Source organism: Lygodium microphyllum, chromosome 17, assembly GCF_053477565.2.
Source record: "Lygodium microphyllum isolate KBCC chromosome 17, Lygodium_microphyllum_v1.1.10, whole genome shotgun sequence".
Classification (NCBI taxonomy): Eukaryota; Viridiplantae; Streptophyta; class Polypodiopsida; order Schizaeales; family Lygodiaceae; genus Lygodium; species Lygodium microphyllum.
In genome coordinates, this window is record NC_141151.1 from 30,435,777 (window position 1) to 30,461,141 (window position 25,365).

Here is a 25,365-nt window from a genome sequence, read left to right on the forward strand (position 1 = left end):
GAAGGTTGAGGATGGAGCTCGCTTGAAGCTTGCACTTGGATCATGGAGCTACCGGAGTGCTTGGGAGAGGAGGTAACTCGATCGGGCATGGATGTAAGCTCACTACACCCATAGAGATGGATGGTGCGTCGGCTATGTGAGAGGTAGCCAATAGTGCTCGGCTTGGAATGCTTGAAACAATAAGTAGTCCGTGGGTCTTGGTGGTTGATCACCTCTACATTGAGGTGCACTATCACTATGTCAAGGAGAGATTCTTTGCAGGAGAGATTAGCTTGTGCTGGCCTATGTGCCAACACAAAACAACCTTGTAAATCTATTCACAAAGGCTTTGCCTCATGAGAAGTTTAAATCTTTCCACAAATCTTTGGGCTTGCTCCCTTTTGTGGATTGATATAGTCCATTGAGCATATCACTTTCCTATATATGAGTGCCAACTCTTGTTCACTACATTACTCCTAGGGACATTTGCTGTTATATCTTGGTAGTGATGTGTTTTAGCACACTTAGGACCACTGAGGCATTGTTTTTCCTCTTTAGAAGTTTTTTCATTGGCCTTGTAAATATACCTATTCACTTTTAGAGCATAGTTAGTCTTGTAAATCTTCTCTATTGAGACCTCTTGATACACTTTTAGTTGTGCTCTCTCAAGCTTCTTCTTCTCCAAGCTATGTACTTATTTTATTGCAACTCTCAATCCAACAATGATGCACTTACTTAGTAATAAGAAGGCAATATGAAGCATAAATAAGAGCAATGAGAAGAAATGGAGAGTAATCTAATATCAATGAAGATCACACAATAGTAACCTCAAAGTAAGCCACCAAAAAAGCTCATAACAATTTGGAGCGAATAGTGAGATACACACTAAGAAAGAGTGAACAATGAGTGTAGTACATTATGTGTGGGTGGGTTGCCAAATTACTTTTACATAGGCTACAAAGTGGGATGCGATTGTAGACAATCATATGGAAAAGAGCCAAGAGGACTGATTATGAGTGCCTCCCTAAAGGAATTGTATAAAGTATCATATATACTCTTGATATACTCCTCTTGATACTCAATAAATGTTAAGTATCAATAGATATAATATTCCAAAGAGGTTAATAAAATGTTAGGACTACAATGTTCTAGTCCTATAGAAGCTAGATGTACATTGTAGATGGCATAAACAATATACCTTGAGGATGAAGAATGGAGTGAGAAAGAAGCTTCGCAAAAGTAGTAGCTCACCAATCCACAATACAAAGCTTTGAGAAGCCCATTCAATAGTCTACAACCATATGTGGTATCTAGAAGGCCATACAATATCGAAGAATGTAATCATATTCTAAGCTACTAAATGTGGCACGGACTAGCTCCAAGCACCAATATTGGATTCCTACAAGGAAATGAAACAAAAGATATAGCGAACAAGTCTTAGAAGCATTCTCAAGGCCAATGTCAAATATTCATGGTGTGTGTGTGTGTGTGTGTGTCTGTGTGGAACCTTTATCTTTTTGCAACCCCTATTCATGGAGTGTGTGCGGAAACTTTATCTCTTTGCAACCCCCCTATTTTTGTTCCACATAGTCTACTTGTTCCACCCTTTTCTCAACCACCATAGCCATCTCTTCCTCTTCTCCTTGTTTTTCTACTCTCCTCTTTATCCTTCTTCATCCACTCTACATTTACATGTTTGTGTGTGTTCTCTTTCTGCAATTCTCCTTCTTCCATATCAACTCTCTCTTTCCCCAAGGAGAGAAATTGGGTTAATGAAAAGCATGTGAGTGGTTATAGTTAAAATTCTTAATAAAAGAAAATACATTTATGTAATTACTAGAATAATGCATTCTTTTTGGGATGGCTACACAATTGGTGATGATGAGAAGGTTAATGCCCTTTCAAATATGATATGAATTTTATTTATAAGGGTGGGATAGTGTATACATATGTCAACATTTGCATTCATTCCAAATACATAGAGGTATGCATAGTATAAGGTCTTGCATGTAAGGTTTTCCTTTACTTCTATAGCATGATCCATAAAATCTCAACAATTGCATATTAGATTCTTTGCTATGTGCATATTGTAGCACTCCTATAAGACACTTGAGTTGGAAGTATCTGTTTTTTAAATCGTGTATTGGGCTTTGACCATGGTGTGGCCCTTTACAATTGCATCTAAAGCCAAGGCATAATCTATCCTCTTATGTCTACAACTTGCGAGACACCTTGTTGACATTTACATATGCTTTTAGTTCCCACTACTTTTGTGGTCCCCTAGAACAAACATCTACTCTCTAACATCTTGATTTCTTTTATAGTCAAATATGTGCCACAAGCCACCGGCCACACTTCTAGGACTCTAGGTGGAGCGAGTTTAATGGAAGAACATATGTTACATGTGTGGTTGATACTTTTGTTTCCAAACCATGTACCACATGAACTCTCTCTGCATCTTGGCTTCATTATTGCGAGGAACTCCTTCTGAGTTGGATCACTTGATCATAACCTGGAATGATGGTGATGTTGCCCCTTTTTCCATGTTTCTTATTGGCTCCTTACATTTTCCTTCTTGAGCCCCAAGTTAACCTTGATATTTCATACAATTGCAACACAAAATCCTTTGTTATGAAAGCTTCCTCAAAATGTTAGCTTGTGTAGTAATGTAAGCTTTAATTTTACAATGTGATTGAAATAAAATATGATTATCTCACATCACACGAGTGTGGTGCCATGGTGGTCTAGTCATTAATAGGATATGTGTGGTCAAAGAAAATTCAAGTACCGTGCAAATCTCAAGTGTTATTTCGCCATGCAATTCATGAGATCAACCCTTGACACTGGCCTATTATTGACATGGTGAAGATGAAGCACCTACTATCATCATGAAAGATTAACCAACAAAGGGGCAACCATGGAAAAATATGTTTGCACACAATGTTTGGATTGTGAAATTACCTTTATATAGGCTATAAAGTGGGATACTCTAGAAATAATTGCATGGATGAGAGGAAAGAGGACTTGTATCTCACTAGAGTAACTCTATAGAGTAGCACATACTCCTAATACACTCCTCGTGATACTCGATTAACATTAAGTACTAAGACATAGAATATTCTAAGAAAGTCAACTAAATGCTAGAACCATGATATTGTATAAAATAGATGTGCCTTCTAGATAGCATAAACAATATTTCTCGAGGATGAAGAATGGGAGGAAGAAACAACTTCCCACAATTATTAGCTCACCTATTTCTACAATAGTCCAAGCAAGAGTTGCTCAAACAACTATTGAATACCATTCAATAGTCTATGACCATATGTGGCATCTAGAAGGCCACAAAGTATCAAACAAGCGGATTTATATCTCAAGCCATGAATAGGATCTAGAAGGCCACAAAGTATCAAAGAAGTAGAATCATATCTTAAGCTACTAAACATGGCAAGAACTAGACTCACAAATCATTTGTTAAGAGCCAATATGGGATTCTTCCAAGGAGATGATACAAAAGATACACCAAATAGATTCCAATCACAAAGCTTTCTCTAGGTGAACGTGAGATATTTATGAAGTACATGCAAGGAGCAAGCTTTTGGAGCGAGTTTTCTTTTGCAACCCCCTAAATTTGTTCCGCCCTTTACTATTATTAATTGCAAATGGTGAAGCACAAATAGCAACCCACAAATGGCAAAGAAGGATACAAGTCAAGTAGAGGTGTAATGTGCTAAAAACATTTTAAAAGAATTAATTATTTTGGATCACATAATATTATTTTGGGCATTGTTATTTATAGCATGTAATTAATTATTTTGCACTATTAATTTGTAATAATCAGAGTCAGGCTCATTGTTGTGCAAATTGTAAAGTACCCCAAACTAGATAGAAAAACTCATAGTTGTGCAAGGTTTTTGGCACTTAGCTTCTTTTCCCTTTTAGGCACTTAGTTGGGCACTTAGCTTTTGTTCCCCTTTAGATAGGATAATGTGATTAACATAAGGTGTATCCATGTATTAAAAGGGATCCCAATGAAGTTAAAAAGCGGAAAGGTTACCCAAGTTATGGAGGGAAACTTAAATCACAAATCCATGCATAAAAGCTAAACAATGAATAGAAGTGCTCATTCTTGTGTATGCAAACTTGAGACTTCTCTTTTTCCTACTTTCATCCTATCTTCTCGTGTTCCACATTGAGAGTGAGAGTGTGAGAGTGAGGGAGTGAGTGAGGAACTTGAAGAGTGAAGCTTCTCTCTTGTCTCAAATTCTTCTCTTCTTCCTTTTCTTATTCCATAGTTTGGAGGGCAAGAGGTGGAGTTTAGGTGAAGTTGGGATACCTCTTCTTCTTCTATACATTTCCTCTCTTTGTTGGAACACTTGAGGAGGTGATAAGTTATGATGGAGTGTTGGAGCAAATTGAGGCTATTATCAAGCCATCAAAGGCATTCAGACTATAACACATGAGAGCAAGAGGGTGAGTCTACTATGAACTCTTGGTTGTTTGTTTTCTTACTTGCTTAAGATAGTGAGAAGAGAGTAGCTAGCTTCAAGAATGGAATATGAATAGATTGTGTGAGATAATAAGGCTAGCTTTCGAAGTAAGGGAGTCAATTTATTAAGGCTAATCCAAACCTTGGATTTTTCCAATCTTGTTTTCCCTCCATTACTTTAATTAAGAACCACAACATACATTTTTTTCCATCCATTGTAGACTTGCGATCTGCAAACTATAACATTCCTTTGCTCATCAATGGTATTGAAAAGAAACTTCATGGCCTTGGCTCCTTCAAAGCAAAGTTTATTTGGCAAGTTACTAAATTTTTCTGATCTCTTCTTATCCTTTTCAATCATTACCCGATGGTTGTGTAGCTCAATCTCTTATAATAGCACTCACTTAATATTCTTATATGTTGCAATGGCTTCTTTCTCCAATTGCATTCTATTAGCAAAGCAAATATATTCATACAAATTTTTTTCCTTAATCTAACAAAAGATTGCAATGAACAAATAAAAATATGATCTAATGGAATGTTGAAGTTAGACTTCTATGTGGGATCTTCTTTATCATGTGTTGATATAATACTTATAAGTCTTTACAAGTTCTTCTTTCCATCCTTTCCTTTCACCCTCTCTATTATCAAGAAGCATAAGTATGGAAATATTAGATTTGCACCATTGGAGATTCAATAGATGCATTTCAAAATTTTCAAGTCTCTTCCAAGGTGCCATTTAACTAGTATTCACTATACCCTTTGACTGAGAGCATCTTGCCATGTTCTTGGTGCTCAATGATGGTTGGAATGCTTGTGCATGTGAAGAAGAGTTATAGCACCTCAAATATTTGTTTAGGAACTTCAAATGTAGCAAGCCAACATACATGGCACTTTGATTAAACATTGAAGTTTCTTCCATCGTTTGGCTCTTCTCATCAAAGTGACACTAACTCTTTTGAGCTTTACTCCTTTAACAAACTCACTTTCATCCAAACTTATGACAAGCTACAATTTACTACTACATTTTTCTATAGTCATATTATAGTACGTCACCATTGCTAATTGCACCTTGCATAGATCCATGTAGTAATTATTGAAACCTATAAAGCAAACCTTACATGCATTTCATGTCCCTACATTTAATGTTTCCATGCCAATAACATGCATGGGATCTCCTATTAGCTCCAAAACCTTTGCATTGAGTAGCCTTCAGTCCTCTATTGACTTTGAAGGTCTAGGAAAATGTATTATTTTGCTTCTCTTTAGCATATAACTAAACCCATCCTTGACACCCTGAAATAAATTCAATTAAGTCATCATACCAATGTTGGCCTTGTCACAAATAGATTGTGCATCCACAGTAGAAAACTCATTTGAGACTTTTTTTTACATGGAGTCAACCATCTCTTCCTTCATAGCCTTTGGGTTTCTCAAAATGTCTTTCAATGTACTTGCCTTCAGCAATATGCAAATGGATGATCTAGGCCCATCCTTAGCTAGATTTTCATTTTGAATGACCTTGCATGCCTTGATGTGCCACTTCGATCAGCCGATTCTCACAATCAACTCATTTATAGGCTTTCTCTTTTGTTTGTGCTCTTGTGTCAACTGACTATTAATCTTTTTTAGGTCATCCAATTGCAACTTTGTCTCCTTATACATGATATCGATATCATGGATAGTACCTTGCATTGTGATAACCTAATTACTTTTTTAGTTATTATTTTATTTAGTTGATTTACTTGTCCTATTAGCTATTGAATTTGAAGTTAATGTGCAACAATGATATCATGATAGTTTTTCAAAGTTGCTTGGTAGGTTGCAAACATATTCAATGCTTGTTCACTAAGCTACCTAATGTAACCAAGCAATCCATTTTTAGCCTCAATCATATATTTCATTATGTTTGTGATTCCAAAGAAAATAGGAGGCTTATTGGTTAGGGAATCAATTGGATAGATTCCCATGTTAATCCATAAGATCACATGATTTAATTCCATTTGCCTATAGCTTTGTAGAACTTAATGATTAATATTGGTTTGATGTGTCCTATTGAATAAAAGAGCATATTCAAGCTCTATCTCAATATGTAGCTCCTTCTTGCATGTATTCATTTTGCTTATTGATTTGTGAGGTCAAGTTGGAGTTGCATGAATCGATTACACAATTTAGCTAATTATATCAAGGTAGCCTAGATAGACACACAAATATGTTAATGAAAATAGGGGTTTGTGTTGAGATATCGAGCTCCACTCGTGATATGCCAGGGTGACTGTTGTGCATTTATGTCACCGACTTGTTAGCTGTAGATGCGGTTGGTACACCGCCCATGAATAATAGCTAGATGACAGCTATCCTTATCTACTCTAGTTCGTGGCTCAGTTAGTATGCCACCTTAGTTAGTTGAGTTTGGTTTGAGACCCATATATAGGGTTGTTTTATTTCTACGTACGAGAGTTCTTTTTGGCTTACACAACTAAGAAGAGGAAAACTGTTTTCAGCCTCCACTTGTGTGTGTATTCCCCCATTGTGCAAGCAAGAAAGCTACAAGTGAGACTCCTTCCTTCTCTCCCACAATCTTGACATGGTATCAAAGCCTTGTTCGTGGTAAGGAGCTCAAGAAAGTAGACCAAGTTCGCGGTGTTCTGGTAAGAGGACCAGTGTTGCTTTCATTTTTCTGGTTTGGGAGCAAGTCTCTGCAGAGGTAGCACAGCCGGAAAGTGTAGGAGTGCATTGTCTCAGATTGAGACGCCCTTTGCGGTGTGACAAGAGGGCAGCATATGCTGCGGGCAAGGGCTTTAGCCCTTGGTATCCCTGTTTTTTTGATTTGAGGCCATTTCGGGGCTTGTTTTGTAGGCGGAAGTTTTTTGCACGCACTCAGGAAAAGGCCCTGTTTTATGCTGTGCGACCACTGTTCTATAGATCGGTGGAAAGTTAATGCAGAAATTGCATCGTATGCCTGTGCGCAGAGACATTGGGAGTTATAGAATCATCCTTGTTGCCTGTTGATGCAAAATCGTCACTAGGAAGTGACTGTGTGGTCAAGTACCACTTTCGTCAGTTTTGCAGATTTGCCCTTATGAGGCTGAAGCTGTGTTTTTTGCGGTGACAGAATTTTTTGCAGTGTTTTGTAATGGCCTCTGATTCTCTTTCACAGATTGTCACTGAAAAGCTTGACAAGAACAACTTCTAAGCATGGAAGTTTAGAATGACGAATTTCCTTATGGGAAAAGGATATTGGGAATTCATTGCAGGAAATGAAGAAGAACCAGTTCTTCTTGATGTTCCCAATCAACAGCAAATGCAGGCATTTAAAGCATGGCATGAGAGAGCCAGGAAAGTTATGTACTGGCTGTTTATCAGCATTTCAGACTCTATGATTGTGCATATTCAAGATGCAAGTACGTCAAAGGAGGCATGGGATACTTTGTCAAAAATGTATAGCACAAATACGCAAGCCAGGAAAATGCAGCTCAAGCAAGAGTTGCACAATGTGCAAAGAGAAAATATGAGCATCAATGACTACCACATGAAGGTGAAGAAGATTGCAGATGCACTTGCTTCCATTGGGTCGCCTGTGGAAGATGATGATTTAGTTTCTGTGACCTTGAATGGTCTAGGAAAGGATTATGCACAGTTCCGAACATCCATTTCCGTCCGTAAAAGATTTCCTGATTTTGAGGAGTTGATTGCTTCTCTAATTTCTGAGGAGTAGAGAAATGGTGGTGCATCTTCTTCAGGAGGAACTTCAAAAGAAGCTGTCTTCTACTCAAATGCTGGAAAAGGTAGAGGCAAAGGTAGAGGAGGCTGATCTGGAGGCCGTGGTAGAAATCAGAATATGCAGCAAACTCAAGAAAACCAGTCCTATGGAGAAGGACGTGGTAACTCTAGAGGCAGGGGGAGCCAAAGAGGTCGTGGTGGATGGCAAGGAGGCCAAAATGCAAACGGTAATGTTGAATGCTACTACTGTGGTAAAATGGGTCATATGGCTAATGACTGCTATAAAAAGCAGAATGCCATCATGAATGGAAAATTGCAACAAGGAAATTATGCATCTTCTAGTAGACAGGGTGATGACAGAAATGAGCATTTGTTTATGGTGCAGCACATGAACAATTCTATGACAAGTGTAGAAGAAAGCAACGATGTATGGTATGTTGACTCAGGTGGATCAAACCACATGACAGGTCATGCAGAATGGATGGAGGATGCAAGGAAAATGGAAAAACCAGGATTTGTGGAAACTGGTGATGATACTGCACATCATATTATGCAGATTGGAAAAATTCCTTTGTTTATGCAGGATGGGAAAAAGAAATACCTGTCAGATGTATTTCATGTCCCCAATATCACCAAGAATCTGGTTTCTGTTGGTCAAATGGTTGAGCAGGGCTTGCAGGTCAGATTTAATCCTCATGGATGCTTTGTTAAGGATATGAAAAATAAAGGTCGCTTGATAGCAAAAGGAAAGAAGAAGGGTAGAATGTTTACGTTGGATGCAGACATGCCTGAATTGAGTGCAGCAATGTTTGCACATGGGACCGGTGTAGTTGCAGATATTGATATTTGGCATAAACGCATTGGTCATGTTAATGTACATCGACTTAAATCAATGCAGGCCCAAAATATTGTTGCAGGATTGCCTAAATTCAAGGTTGCAGAAATGCATAAGATATGTGAAGCCTGTCAATTTGGAAAACAGGCAAGGAAACCATTTCCTAGATACGTTCAAGAGAGTAAGAAGCCATTGGAATTAATCCACTCTAATGTGTGGACTACTAAAGCTACATCTCTTGGAGGCTGTCATTATTTTGTCACTTTTATTGATGACTATAGCAGAAAAGTTTGGGTGTATTTCATGAAAAAAAAAAGTGAAGTTTTTGGGCATTTCAAAACTCTTGAAGCTATGGTTGAAAAAGAAACAGGCCTGCAAATAAAATGCCTAAGGTCAGATGGAGGGGGAGAGTACCTCTCAAATGAGTTTGCAAGGTTCCTGCATGAGCATGGCATAAAGCAGCAATATTCATGCAGTCATACCCCACAACAAAATGGAATTGCAGAAAGGAAAAACATGCATATTGGAGAGGTATCTCGTGCCATGCTCAAAGAAAAAGACTTGCCAAATTTTTACTGGAATGAAGCAGTTGCTACAACAGTCTACATAATGAACATGACTCCCACTGCAGCAATATATGGGATGACTCCAGAGGAGAGGTATACTGGTAGGAAACCAGATATTTCTCATTTGAAAATTTTTGGTTGCATTGCCTATGTTCATGTGCCAGATGAGTTGAGATCCAAGTTGGATCCAAAAGCTGAGAAGCAGAAAGGGTATAGATGCTATAACCCTTCTACTCATAAGTTTACAGTGAGCAGAGATGTTGTTTTTGATGAGATGAGTAGCTGGTATAAACCAGTAAATGTGATTGATAATGTAGATGCACAAAATGGTAATGCTGCACAGAATTCATAGCAGCAGTCACAAGATATTAGTGGACCTGGAGCGTCCTCTAGCAGTGGTTCACATTCTTCGCCATGGACAGGCAGATTGAGATCAGGAGAATCTTCTCAAATCAATGCAGATAGTGGTATGCAGGTATCACGAAAAGGAAAAGAGAAGGTAGATCAGCCCATGTTTGATGTGAATGCAGGTCACTCTTATGTGGATGGTGAATCCAGCGGCTCAGAATAAAGCATTGATGATGAGTTGGGTATTTCTTCTATTGTTACACCTGGAGTAAGGAAGACCAGGGATGTTTTGAGAGCAGCTGGGAGTGAACCTACTTTGCGCAGGTCTACCAGAGCTAGGTATCTTGTGGATAGGCTAAAATATGATGGATTTACATCCATTCACTATGCATATATGGTCAAAGTGATACAGGAACTAGAACCCACTTCTTTTGAGCAAGCCATGGAAAAAGAAAAATGGGAGAAAGCCATGGATGAAGAAATGGATGCCTTAGAAGCAAATGCTACATGGGAATTGGTATCTTTGCCTAAAGGTAAGAATGCAATTGGCTGTAAGTGGGTTTATAAGGTGAAGCACAATGCAGATGGTTTTGTGAACAGATACAAGGCAAGATTAGTAGTCAAGGGGTATGCACAAACATATGGCATTGATTATGAAGAAACATTCAGTCCGGTTGCAAGGATGGCAACCGTAAGAGCAATCATTGCTATGGCCGCATCAAAGGGATGGTCTTTATATCAGATGGATGTAAAGAATGCTTTCTTGCATGGTGATTTGCAAGAAGAGGTCTATATGGAGCAGCCACCAGGTTATGTGCATGCTGTTCATCCTGAGTTTGTTTGCAGGTTGAAGAAAGCCTTGTATGGCTTGAAGCAAGCACCTAAAGCATGGTCTGACAAGATAGGACAGTATCTTGTCACTATTGGCTTTCAGATTTCCAAGGCAGATTTCTCACTTTATGTGAGAAAAACAGAGAAATATATTATGTTGCTTGTCATTTATGTTGATGATTTGATTATCACAGGTGATAGTGATGAATATATCCTTTATGTGAAAATGCTATTGAAGCAGAAGTTTGAGATGAAGGATTTGGGAGAGCTGCGTTATTTCTTGGGCATTGAGGTGATTAGATCACCAAGTGGGATATGGCTCTTGCAGAGGAAATATGGATTCGACATGCTGTCCAAATATGGGATGACAGACTGTAAGCCTATTTCAGTTTCTTTGGAGCAGAATGTGAAGCTGAGCGCAGATGCAGGTGAGCTTCTGGAAGACCCTACTATGTACAGACGCATAGTAGGAAGTTTGATTTATATGACTATTACAAGGCCAGATTTGAGCTATGCTGTTGGATTGGTAAGTCAGTTTATGCAGGCTCCAAGAAAACCGCATTTGGATACGGCTAGACGCATACTCAGGTATGTGAAGTCCACATTGCAGTATGGACTACTTTATGAGACTGGGGTTCAGATACAGTTGCATGGATACACTGATATTGATTGAGCTGGTAGTATTTCTGATAGACGATCTACCAGTGGATATGTGTTCTCTTTTGGGAGTGCTGCAGTCACTTGGAGCAGCAAGAAACAGCCTACAGTTGCCTTGTCGAGCACAGAGGCTGAGTATAGGGGTGCATCAATGGCGCATGTGAGGTAGCTTGGTTGCATAAGCTACTTTATGATATGCATCAGCCTACAGATGGGCCAGTTGTCATTTATTGTGACAACATGAGCAGTATACACTTGGCAAATAACCCAGTCTATCATGCTAGAACAAAGCACATTGAGGTGCATTATCACTATGTGTGGGAGGGTTTTACTAGGTCTTATTGATCTAGTTTATGTCAGCACAGAGGATCAGGTAGCTGACATATTTACGAAGGCATTGGGCGCAGAGAAGCTCCGCAAGTTCAGAGACCTGCTTGGTGTGTAGGAATTGGGATTGAGCTCAAGGGGGAGTGTTGAGATATCTAGCTCCACTCGTGATATGACAGGGTGACTGTTGTGTATTTATGTCACCGACTTGTTAGCTGTAGATGCGGTTGGTACACCGCCCATGAATAATAGCTAGATGATAGCTATCCTTATCTACTCTAGTTCGTGGCTCAGTTAGTATGCCACCTTAGTTAGTTGAGTTTGGTTTGAGACCCATATATAGGGTTCTTCTATTTCTATGTACGAGAGTTCTTTTTGGCTTACACAACTAAGAAGAGGAAAACTGTTTTCAGCCTCCACCTGTGTGTGTATTCCCCCATTGTGCAAGCAAGAAAGCTACAAGTGAGACTCCTTCCTTCTCTCCCACAATCTTGACAGTTTGAAGTATATGAGGTAGATTGGAGAGACCCAAAAAGAGACATAGAGATGTTAATGAAAATATGTTAGCTGAGTACCCTTTGGAGCCTTGATTATCCCTATGTAGAGAAGATAGTGCAGCTCTCCCGAATCCTTCATCTCAAATTGAGTCTTGAGGAGACCTTTCACATTATCAATATTTGTCTCCCTATCACCCATAATGATCAAATCATTCACATATAGAGTAATAATCACAATATATGTATCACTCCCCACACATAGAGTGAGTGATAAACTTGTGCTCTATGAAATCTAATGAAGATAAGGTATTCTACGATCCTATTCATGCCATGTCTTGGGTGCTTGCTTTAGCCCATACATGGCCTTACAAAGCTTGCATACATAATCTAGATGACTCTCATATGCATAACCAGGTGGTTGCTACACGTAAACTTCCCCTTGAAACCCCCCCTGCAATAAGGCATTCTTAACATCCATTTGATGCATAATCCAACCTTTTGATGTAGCAACTACTATTATGAGAGACCTTATAGTGGCCATTTTAAACATTAGAGCAAAAGAATCCTTATAATCAATACCATGACTCTGTGTATACCCTTTGGCAACCGGTCATGCCTTATAGTGCTCAATAGATTAATCTCACCTTGTAAACCCATTTTCAGCACAATAGCTTTCTTGCCTTTAGGTAAATATACTAACTTCCACGTGTTATCATTCTTGAGTGCAACCATTTCTTTATCCATAGAATGATCCCAATACTCATTACCCACTACATCCTCAAAATAGGTGGGTTTTACATCTTGCATAATCTTAGCCATGTAAGTATAGTGATGGGCACATAGCTATCATATGTCAACTATTGCATTGGCTTTCTTACTCCTTTTTTATCTTACTTGACCTGCATGGACCTAGATTACTACCAGGTGCTTTACCATCCTCTTGTGTCTTTTGTACACTTGGTGTTTTAATAGCCAGAATCCCAAACTCCTCATCCAAACTCTATTCAGAGCTATCTAAATCAACATCAACACGAGAGAAACCTGATGATACATTTGTTATAATAGGTGAGTTCTCAACTTTCTCCTTATCTTTTCTTGATATTTGTGATATACTTAGTGGAGTAACCTATGACCTCAATCTACCACTCCAAATCTTACCAATAAAACCATGACTAGGATATTCTTGTAGTCCACTCAATGTTTATGACTACTGACCTGTTTTCTACATAGCCACACTCTCATGCTTATTAGTCCAAAGAGTATTCTATACATTATTATACTAGCTACTTATTCATTAAAAAAAATAATTGCTAACCCCCTCAACTCACGTGTATGCTCAAGAGAATATCCCAAAAACATACATTTTTTACTTTGGGATCCAAGCAATACAATCAAATACTGTCAAATGGGATAAATTTGACTTTCTACCTGTAAACTTATCTTTAGGTGACATACCATGTATAATAGTAGTAGGTGTCCTATTCATAATGTATACAACAATAGTAATTACTTCAATCCAATAGTAATGAGGCAAGTCTCTTTCTGATATCAATGCATGAGCCATCTTTGCAATATACTTCTTTTTATGCTCATCAACTTTATTTTGCTACGGAGTATATGTATATACCCTCTGTATACCATCTTTCTATAAAAAATAAAAAAACTAATTATTGAGATATTCTCCCCCTCTATTCGATCTTAGGCATTTAATATACAACCCTTAGTCTCCTTCTCAACCAAAGCCCTAAAGCTTTTGAAGTGAGTAAATACCTCACTTTTCTCACACATAATGTAAACCCATACTTTGCGAGTATGATCATCAATGAAGGAAACATAATACTTACAGCCACTCAAAGTTGTAGTTTTTGTAGGATCCCAGATATCAGAATGTATTAATTTAAGTGGCTTCTTGTATACATGCATTTCCTGTGAAAATATATACCTTGCTTGCTTTCCAAATTGACATGCTTCACATACTTTATACATCCCATCAATCCTAAACTTGGGCAAGCTATCCACAATCTATTTTGATTGAATGTCTTTTAGCCCTTGCACATTCACATGACCAATTCTCTTATGCCAAAGTTCAATATTAGCCACAACATCTGAACCTTGTGTAAACATGACAACATCCATTTTAGGCAAACTTACATCAAGAGTAAATAATTTGCTAGCACAATTCTCTTTTGTAATCAACATGCAATCATTTTTTAAATCTTCTACATAATAACCATCAGATGTGAACCGAACCTGCAATCCTTAGTCTACTATTTGACCAATAGAAACTAAGTTTTTGTAATATTTGGTACATGTAGCACATAAGTTAAGTACTTAGTTTTACCATCTTGCATACTTAAAGGAACATTTCCAATATGAGTAATGGGTGAGCTGTATTATCCCCTGTCTCACATAGATTGGAGACTCTAGACTGCACATCTCTCTAAACTACTCTCCATGAGAAGTCATGTGGTTAGAGGCACCTGAGTCTACATACCATACATCATTCTTTGATGAACCATCAACATTCATAGTATTCATAAAGTGTTACATAACAAATAACTATTCACTTCTATCATCATTGTTTATATTTCCTGGATGCATAATTTCCTTACTACTTTTTTCCATTTCTAATTTTAGCATTATCTTTGAAGCAATTTTTAAAAATGTGGCCTTTCTGACCACAATCCCAACACTCTCTACTATCACCAAAATTCTATTGCCTGTTAGAATCTGTAGTTTGCTCTCTTTGACTCCCCCGTCCTTGGGACTATTCTCCTCTATTTTGTTGTGCATTATAACCTTGACTATGACTACGACCTTGGCCTTTGCCATGAGCTCTACCTCTAGTAGTAGAGTAAAACACTTGTTTAGACTTGTTTTTGCTTTGAGAAGAAGAGAAATCCAAGCCAAGGTTCTTCTCCTCAAGTATCAGCATAGAAATCAAAGTCTGCAAAATTAGAGATATTATCCCTCGTATTCATAGATGACTTGAAGCTCTTGTATTCATTTCCAAGTCTATCTAAGTATGCATGCACAATATAATCACAATCAACTACTATCACATTGATAGATCTAAGAGCCTCTACAATACTCTTGATCTTCAATGCATAATAATTAATGGTGGGTAGGTTCCCTCTTTGCACTTGATTTGGCTCTAACTTGAGTTGTAGCTTGCCGACCTTTGTGTTTACTTTGAACAGCCTTGCCAGATTCTTCCATGCAATAATGGGGGCATCAAATTCCTACAAATAGCCCATCATGCTATCTCTGATACTGACAGACAGCCAATACATGTCATTACTTTGTGTTTGCTCTCAATCTTTCCTAGCTTTTACCTATTATGTAGTAGCATTTCACACAAGAACCTCAAGTGCTACTACCATGTGTCATTCAATGTAATTCTAGACACCTTTGTCCTTCAAGAAAATTGTCATCTTGAACTTCCATGCATGCTAAATGTTTTTATCAAGCTTCTTGCTGACAATCTGGTTGAAGTTATCAGACATGTCGACAAAACAAACAACTTGCAAAAAATTGTAATCTGCAAGCAAGCTAATACTAGGTGCACCACAACTAAATACACAACCTTTTTCACTAATTATACAATAGCAACCACAATCTGCAATCTGTATATACAGATACCTTTTGTGTTTGCAATCCAACAAACACTTGAAACCTTATAGATTTGAAATTTGTAATTTATGCACTTGTAAACGGTTGACATAGTCGAAACTACAGTATACCCAAAAATTGATGTAGAATCATTGGTGTATTCTCATATTAGTCATCTAACATGCCAGTAAGTAATCTCTTGCCATATCATTAAGATGCGTAGTGAATGCTAGCTCATGTAGAGCTCGACATCTCAACATGTCTCGCAATTGCAAATTTATATACTTGTACATGGTGGGCTCTAATAATCTTTATATCGATAATCCATTAAGTGGAGTTCTAAATATTATGTGATATCCCCTCAAAATATTCCCTTCGTATGAAGGGTTCTTAACGTGCTATTGAGTCCCTGATTTTTTTATTGATTGGCTTACAGTAATGCCTATATCTTCTCCCAATTGTTTTTCTTTATTGTTGGGGTCCAAACTTGGATTGACTTGGGGGTGGAGTCTCAAGGCCATGCCATGCCTAAATAAAGGACTTAAGTAGGCGTGGCATAAACTAAATAAGTGATGGTGCCATACCTAAATTAAAGTTTGTGGTCAAACAACAAGATTCAAACCTTTAGAGTTGGTTGTGCATCAAATTGATGCGCCTTGCTCTCTCTCTCTCCCCACTTGACCACCAATTACTAAACTAAAGCCGCCTTTCAAACTACTACTTCTACTATAGAAAGTCATGAAATTTTTGAGAGTAAGGAGAGGCACTTTAGCCACACCATGTAAACTTTGACACCATTGATTGTCCCCATAAGTCAATTAACCTAGGTATGGACACTAGGAGTCATTCGGAGGTCTAGTGGACGGGTGCTTTTTACATATTGTATCTGACCTTGCATTAAGGTCTATGCATCTATCATCTATGATCTAAGTTACCTCGAAGAAGGGAGATGAATCGGGACCAAAATTTGGGAGGTTGTTTGAATGCGTGGCTACTAAATGTGGGCATGGGCCCGGAGATAAGGAAAGAAATTGGATTCATTAGACTCTGCCGGTCAATGGGATGCGGACAAAGCAACGACGCAAACCTTGATTGCCTTGGCACTTCGCATGCTGACGTGGAATAACCTCCCGATGGAGACAATGCCGAATGTACCAGGTCTGTCCTAGATGCCTCATTGGGTAAATATGACTTTACCTATTTTCATATTCGGAGAAACTTAAAGTAACGAAATTTAACATTGATACGTTTCCTGATAAAATTTAATATTTTCTCCGTTCCGTAGTTCTAACTTCTAACTTCTCATTTCTGTTGACTATTATTAAATAATAATAATAATATTGGCTTAAATAAACAATGTTTCTCTTAAATATTGTCTATTGACAGCTCGTGTCGTCTGACTCTTTCACAAATACATAATAATAAGAAAATCGACGATGCTGATATTTATAATTTGACGGCTCGTCGCCGCCGTCACGCCTGTCAGACACACCAAGGCGACCGGCGATTGCCGGTATACTGCCAAGCACGCGTTCCCAAGGATCCAAAAACTCCGCTCTTTCGATCATCCTCTACACACATTCTTTCTCAGGAGCAGGTTGGCGGTGCAACGTCCATAGCCCCCGATTACGAACATATATTTATTTGCCCGATTTGGCTCTTTGTTCCTTCTGGTCTCCATTTGCTGAGGAGAAAGGAATATGGTGCGCTGTATCTGCTGACTGCTGAAAGTGAGAGGACAACACGCAGAAGCAGCTTCTACGGTGCGCTGGATCTCTCTCTGATCGCTCTCTCTCTCTGATCGCTCTCTCTCTCTCTCTCTCTCTCTCTCTCTCTCTCTCTCTCTCTCTCTGTGTCTGCTTGTCTGTGTTTTTTCCCCCTTTTCATTCTTTTTTCGCGGCTTGATGGATTGTTTCACGTGTCGAGATGCCAGAGTGTGGCCATAGCTATGGCGTATATTGTTTAGTTTGGCCTCTCTTCTGCCCAGGAGCCATGCCACCATCAGACAAGCAGACTTTGGAGACACCCTCTGGCATGTATAGCATGGAGAGGCTTATTCTAGGGCCAGGGATGACCCCTGCCTCGCCTCCAAGCACTACCCTAGGGTTTGAGGCTGCTGCTGCTGCTGCTGCTTCCCTTCAGCAGCGCTTATCGCAGAGCTCTGCATCGCCTAGCGAGGTAGTGCCTCCGTCGCAGCATGAGCAGCAGACTCAGCCTCGACTTTATCTCCCATATGCACCCCAACAAAGCAATGGTAATGCTTTAACTAACAGAAGTAATCAGGAGGATGTGAACATGGATGAAAGACATACCCAGAAGGATCATGAGTTTTTGAAGACTTTCCTCGAGGAAACTATGAAGGAGGTGGTGTCCGCTGTAGGCCTGCTGCGGTACAATTCGGCTCCGAGTTCTGCGCTTGCAGGCCTTGTAGCCGTGGGGAATGATTATCTGGGCCAGGAAACTGGGCTTACACGTATTTTCCATGAGGATAGCGTGTGCACTTCTGCACAGACTGTGTCGAAACAGGCCCATCCAGAGATCAATAGGATTCGTCCTCTGAACAGTGCTGGGGCAGGCATGAGTGTGACAGATCAAAATGCCAAAGTGAGTGGATCAGGTGCAGAACCTGAGCAAAGTGGACTACATTCTCAACATTCACATGTTGAGCAAAATGTGAACATTCTTGAGAATGGGAGCTTACAATTGTTGGTCGAGGGTCATGGAGAGGATAGGGACATGAAAAATGTGTCATTCTCAGCTACCTTGACTCGTGGAATATCAGAACCTTCACTCAGTGCCTCTATATTACATACAGGGGCATCAACTTCAGTTCCCATTTTACCCTTAAGCAATTCCTTTAGTGTTGCTGGCTTATCTTCTCAGAGAAGTGACGATTTCGTGACCTCTGTGAGCTGTGTGGGGGTTCCATCTTCAAGCAAAGGTGTCAGTAATCTCCTTAGGCACAGCAGCTCTCCTGCCGGGCTACTATCACACCTGAATGATAACTTTGTGGACTACGAAAAAGTGCCACTTCCATGTTCATCTGGAAACTCTTCTGAAGATGGCAGTTATGAGAGGAGAGACTTAATGGGGACTTGTTTATTGGGGGAAGGGTGCAATGCTGCAGAAGATGCCATGGGTGGCTCACCTACTGGAGTCTCACTTGCAGCCAGGAAGCGTATCAGAGAACTGGAGAATAAGCTGTTGGTGGGTACAACAGAAAGTCTGATTTGTATTTTCTGCTTCTCTTCGTGTATTAACTTCCCAAAATTGTGACTGGTTACACAGCAAAGAGAGGCCCCAGAGCATGGCCTTTTTTCAAACCATTTTGGCTTACCCATTGCCACTAGTGCTGAAAATCTGTACCCTACTGACAACCTGTCACCTGATAATATAGTACCGTGCCGAGCCAGAGCAAAGCGAGGATGTGCTACTCATCCACGCAGCATTGCAGAACGGGTTAGTGCTTTTGTTTCGTCTGCTTTGATTCTATTGCAATCTATGCTTTGCTTCGTGTAGATATGTTGGGACAATGGTCTCCTAGAGTTAGTGCATGACATATAGTGCGGGTGCTTGGAGAGGCTGATAAGATATGCTTGGATAACTGTCAACTAGAGTGAGTACAAGGGCATATAATGTGGAGGCAAATTATGATTGTTGGCATTAAGAATCAAACCTTGCTGAGTTGCTAGGGTCCTGCATAGTCCAGAATGGGGAATGTTATGAAGGATTTTAGTTCAAGGTTGACCTCGTTTGTTTTGATGAATCTGCCTGAACTTTTCATGGTTTTCTGCGGATTTTACAGGTCCGAAGAACAAAAATCAGTGAGCGCATGAAAAGGCTGCAAGAGCTAGTGCCAAATATGGACAAGGTAAGGACAGGATATTGTGTTTCACGGAGAATCTATAGCATGCACTGGGTTTCTGGTGAGACCAGAGTGTGCCATCTTCTAGCTTTACATTTGGAAGCACATTCTTGCTCTTTTCAGCAAACAAATACAGCAGAGATGCTGGATGAGGCAGTTGAATATGTTAAGTCTCTTCAGCGGCAGGTTCAGGTAAAGTCCCCTTTCCAGCCTAACACAAGAAGTTCTTCACATTTTCTCATCCGGGGAGAAGGGAATCTTTGAACTTTCTCCTTGCTTTTCTCTAGTATAGTGTTTGCTCAACATCATGAGCCTTTGCTTGGGAGTCACCGCATACCTAGGTAGGTGCGGTTGGGGGGCAGAGGGCTGCCAGCTCCCGGGGCCAGTATGGGGTCCCTCCCTCACAGAAGCTCATGATGTCGTCGAAATTTACAATGTGGGAATTGTCACCGGAATTTGTCTAGAATTTAGTGTGTAAGAGATTACTTGGCTCGTACTGAAATTTGATAGTTGAGCATGGCATGCTGAGCATGTACTTCTCTTCTGTTAGGAAGAAGAAATGATAGTCTTTACCTTGACTTGGAAGCAGGAACTGAAAGAGAATCAATCAAGGTGTCAGTGTTCCTGCAGAGAGAAAGAATAATCAGAATAGCACTCATCCCATCGAAGCTGAGGGGCTAATTTCACAGCTAATTTCTGTGTATATACAGTTTCAGCGCTGTACATAGTAATCGAGCTCTCTCATGGGTCCTAGATCTGCGTTAATACATGTATCTCAATTAGGTCAGATGAATACCCACAAGGCGAGCGTGCTGTTGAAGATATTCGATATCTAGAAATGATAGCCAATAAAGTTCCGAGTAACCCAAAAAAGACGTCTGTCTCGTATTATTCTATGTACTTCTTTGGATGGATGCATCGACTAAACTTGATATAATGCCTAGTGTTTCATGTGCCATCTGAGTTTCTTGGGATGTCCTTTCATTTAGCTGTTTGAGTCTCAAAGTATGTAGCATAATATCAATGAAAACACACATAATAACAATGAAAACAAACGTGAGACTTGTTAGAGATCAATACCCTATTTAACAACATGCATTTGTTCATGTTAGTTGTGTGGGTACTTGTGACTTAATATGGGAGTCTCAAGTAGAATGTGGAGCGTAGATGCACATATTATGTACAATGTGGTCCTGAAGTTCATGCAAATTTAGGTGTGCTAGCCTTCGTAGCCCAAAATTTTGTTGGATGCTCAGTATGTCATGTGATAGCAACGCTTTTTGAAGTTGTGTTCATTCATTTGGTTTTAAGTCTCAATTATCTAGAGAGCCAAGCATTTTATATATAATGTTAGTGGAAAATGACATGTATTTCCTTTAACAAGACATGCCATTTAAATGTGAGTTATGATAGAATGTGTTGTCCATTTAAGATAGTTTTCATTAATTGTTTTGAGATCCTTATCTCAAGGATCACTTTTGGGTTGTCATTATCTCTTTTCGAATGGTTAAATGTTCTATTCTCAAATTGTTCCTCTCAAATCACATATGTTTCTTTCTCAATAGTGATTTAAAAGATGTTTTGTTTTAAAAATCTCCATAAAAATCTCCATAAAAATCACATCTCTCTTCATTCGCTGTTATTGATAACAATGTTCTCTCTGCTTTTTTGTGTCTTTCTTCTCACACACTAGGACTATTCTAATGTCAACTAATGCCACTTTTGAATGTATAAGTGCCCACAAGTAGAAGTTAACTTTTTAGATTGATCAACTATATTCATCCTAGAAAAGAATCATTGAGTGTCCCTAGATGAGGATGAGGCCAATAGATTAGAATTAGAAGAAAGGAAGGACATTGATTTACAGATAGATCAAAGTATTTATCAAAAGGAGCCTTCTATGGAGAAACCTCCTCCATTTTTCAATGCATCTCACTTGATATGTTGAAGATAGTTTTGATGGTTTGCTTGGGTAATGTAAGTTATACCATGCATCTTACATACATGCAACCAAAGTGCATCACATGAAAGTAGTCTTGTTAATAGCTTAGAAAACTATTTTTAATTCTTAGCAAGAAGGTTGGGGAGTAAGAAATTTCTAACCAATCATTGAGAGATACATTATGTAATATTTTTGAGAAAGTTTTTACAACTTGTGGACTAGTGTAGTATTTTTGAAAATAGTCATAATATTATTGTTTGTGTACTTTGAAAATGGATATTATGATTCATTTTCATAAAAAGGTATGCTAAATTTTTCATGACTTAATGAAATACTAGGCGCTCCGCGCCTAGACTCGAAGTGCTGGGGCGGATGCGATATTTGCGGCAGGGGGGGAGGTCGGCGGGTGCTGGACGCATGGCACTTGCCCCCGCGTTCTCTTTTTTTTTTGTGGGGAGGTGGAGGGCTTGCATGTGGCACCTGTTCCCCACCTCTCCTTACTAATAGTATAGATATATGTTTTGAGAAGATCATTAAAAAATGTGGATTGAAACTCTTGGTCAATGTGACTTGATACTAACATTGCTATAATTAGTTTTGAGTCTCAATACAAATATTACTAAATTTAAAGTACCTCAAGGACAATAGTGCTAGTTTTTTTTTTTTTTGGTTATTCCTTTGCTATTTATTCTATGTGGCAATGCAAAGTGAGGATTCAAAAGAGACTATCCTTTTGAAGAGGTTTAGAATAAAGGGTCTCTTTGTTGAATTATATAATCCATCTTTTTGAGCTAGATGAAAAAAAATAATAGATGTTGGATCCTTACATATTTTCTAGATTATATATCCTATAATAGGGATCTTCTTTTACCAGATTGGCAACATAAGTTTTATACTCCATAGAATTTAAAGATTCTATTAATATTCACCTATACAATTGCAAAAAATTGACAACCAATATCTTATGTATTAACATGAGAGAGCCTAAGAAGTTAGTAGGGCAAGGAGAACAAAGAGAGCAACATCGCATGATATCAAGTCATTATCCAAGTCCTAAAATAAGATAAATTTTTGCTAAGTAGTAATGAAGGATATATTGACAAAAGAACTTTCCAAGAGCAAATATCCATTTAAGAAGTTGCATCTTCAACATACTACTTATCATCCTACACATGAGTACATTAAGAGCAATAGAAAGCCAAAAAAGGTTAAGAAGTGAAACTATTTGGAAGGGAAACTATTTTTAATGATGTCAAAAGAAGATACAAATCTAAGAAAAAGAGTATGACATGAGTTGAATGTGGATCTTCAAATCATTTGCCATTAACTTCACATTATTATTTTGTATTTTTTGATAGCTTTTATGAGTAGATAGGACCATGGAACCACCACCATGTGTCAAACTTTGGAGATTCCAGCTTAAAAAGAGGATAAAAGCATGAAATGGACTCTACCATCTCCAAGTAAAGGATACAAGAATTAACTGATTGTTGTACATGTGGTAAACTTTCTTTTGTTTTTATCTTAACCTAGGAAGCAATAAAGGTTTTCTTTTTGGATATTTTTAATCCTAATGATTTGATGTCCCTGGTTCATTGAGTTGTCCTTGTGGTGTGGTAGCATACATTGTTATTTCTTTTGCAGTTCTTATTCTTAATTATTGTGTCTTTCATAGGTTTCTTTGTTTGCTACGATAATATTGTAGCTAAGTATTTATCTTAGTATATTAATTTTTCTCTAATGGCATCTTCTTTTTAGGTTTTGTACTAGCCATTAGTGGACCCTTTGGCGTGAGAGTGAAAACTATCTTTTTATCCTTTGCTTATTTAACCACTACTTTCACAATTTTCTTCTTCTTAACTATATGAACAACAACTTGGGAAGTTTTTTGTCTAATCTTTGGTAGCCAAAGGGAGTGGTCTTTGTATATTTATTTTTGTCTCAATGGCATCTCCTTCTTAGCTTATGTACCAGCCACTAGAGGACACTTTGGTACCAAAGGGAAAGCTATCTCTTTGACCTTTGACTGTTCAACCAATACCTTCATATTGTTTTTTTCTTAACTATATGATCAACAACTTGAGTTGTTTGTTTAATCTTTCGCAAGGGAATGGTTGCCCTTGTGATAGCCATGTGTACTTCATCAACATACTTCTAATATTAGTTTTACCTATGTTAGAGTTGCTAGCAACGGCTTTGTAGGGCTCCCCCTTTTGATTCCATTTATGGGGATGTAGAAAAATCTTTCTAATATGGTTTCTTTGTAGTGGATATTCTTTACCTATTGAAAGATCTCTTCAAGAAATATGCGTTTTCAAGCTTGGGGTGGGTAGGGATGGAAGGTAGATTGGAAGCTCTAGGGACTCTGCTGTCAATATGTTGATTCTATTTCTCATGCATTGTTAAACCGCTCTTGGTCATGCTTCTTGTTAGACCATCTTTAAGCCAGGTTCTTCTTCCTTGGGCTCTCAGGGAAGTTACTATATGCATATCCTCTACATCACATGCATTCAAGACCTATTTAGAAAGATCATTATCTGTGAATTTTTCTTGAATAAAACATAACCCTTTTCTAATCAATTTGTAAATAACCCTTTTACATTATACTCTTCTTTATGAAGAAAATGAATAAAAAAGATATTTTAAAAATACCTTATTTTTAACCCACGTGATACACACATATGTTCATAAGTAACTTACCCAAGCTTGGGCTTGTATTCTTCTAGTAAACTTGAAGATCTGAACTTAAGATCTTGTTCAATCGTGGATTGTATGCCTGATCTTTCTTGTCTTATTAGCTCTAATATAAGGTTTATTGATATATCTTGGACTACTTGCTTGATCCCTCTTGTCTTGTTAACTTTAAGGAAAGGTATTTTGATCTCAAGATATTTTCTAAGTTTCTTTTAATATATGACTCTAGCTTGAGGAAGTGACTTAAAAATTTGTAAGGATATCAAGTGGATTAAAAAAAGAGATTGTTAATATACTTGTTTTACATAGTTTTTACATATAAAAGGGTGTTATAAAAAGATGTTATTTATAGATTGAATAGAAAAGGGTAAGTGACTAAGTCTTAATGGCATGGAGACCAATTGTTAATTTTTGTGGACCAATTAAGAATGACTCGGACTAGATGGAGTAGATTTGGCTCTTGGGTTTAGCTATGTAACAAGTTGAATATGCAAAAGTCAGTCTATGTCTAAGGCTTGTACTAGTTGACTATGCTAGTGAACTATTGGATACTTCAAGTTGCATGGGAGTCTTTTGAGGCTCATAAAGCCTACTTTTGGATCTCAAGGCAAGAGTATTTTCTTGAGTCGGCCAAATCAATGTAATCAACTTCATATAAAAGTGTGGTGTTTAAGGTATGGACTAGCTTAGGACTTTTAAGCACCCGAGGTGCTTTAAGGTGTGTTGGGCATTAAGGAGTCATGGCAAATATTCCCTAAGATGAAACCAAATATACGTCTAACTAAAGTCTTGGATTCAAGGGAAAGCGGGTCTTGTCTTGATTTTGAAACACGTGTCTTTTAGTAAGCACAATCTCACAGTGCAATAGTTAGGGGATGAGGTCCCTATGCTACCTTCTTATTCCCTTACAAGTTGAGCTATAGGTGAAATTCATGGAATTTCTCCTATGGGCTCTCCTTAACCATCTTCTTTTGATGATTTGAGTACAAATATTACCCTATTT

The 25,365-nt window shown here is 38.4% G+C and overlaps 1 protein-coding gene across 3 annotated transcripts; it reads left to right on the plus strand.

Moving 5' to 3' along the window:
• The first annotated feature begins 17,408 nt into the window (after positions 1-17,408).
• On the plus strand, positions 17,409-20,764 carry LOC148021741 (uncharacterized). 3 transcript variants are annotated; one of them, XM_087697271.1, is made up of 5 exons: positions 17,409-17,624; positions 17,795-19,068; positions 19,150-19,320; positions 19,667-19,918; positions 20,316-20,762. In XM_087697271.1, the coding sequence occupies exons 2-5, from the start codon at positions 17,854-17,856 to the stop codon at positions 20,367-20,369; spliced, it is 1,692 nt and encodes a 563-aa protein (XP_087553397.1). In that variant the 5' UTR covers positions 17,409-17,624; positions 17,795-17,853; the 3' UTR covers positions 20,370-20,762. The 3 variants fall into 3 exon arrangements, with proteins under 3 accessions (XP_087553397.1, XP_087553396.1, XP_087553398.1); XM_087697272.1 differs by lacking the exon at positions 17,409-17,624 and having other exon boundaries at positions 17,669-19,068; positions 19,667-19,732; positions 19,850-19,918; positions 20,316-20,759; XM_087697270.1 differs by lacking the exon at positions 17,409-17,624 and having other exon boundaries at positions 17,667-19,068; positions 20,316-20,764.
• The last annotated feature ends 4,601 nt before the right edge of the window (positions 20,765-25,365 follow it).

Excerpts from the sequence above, each read along its gene's own strand:
- LOC148021741 (XM_087697270.1), top strand. The coding sequence starts at position 17,788 with ATGCCAGAGTGTGGCCATAGCTATGGCGTATATTGTTTAGTTTGGCCT. Across the intron at positions 19,321-19,666 it reads CACGCAGCATTGCAGAACGG|GTCCGAAGAACAAAAATCAG; the intron begins GTTAGTGCTTTT and ends CGGATTTTACAG. Across the intron at positions 19,919-20,315 it reads CTCTTCAGCGGCAGGTTCAG|GAACTGAAAGAGAATCAATC; the intron begins GTAAAGTCCCCT and ends ACTTGGAAGCAG.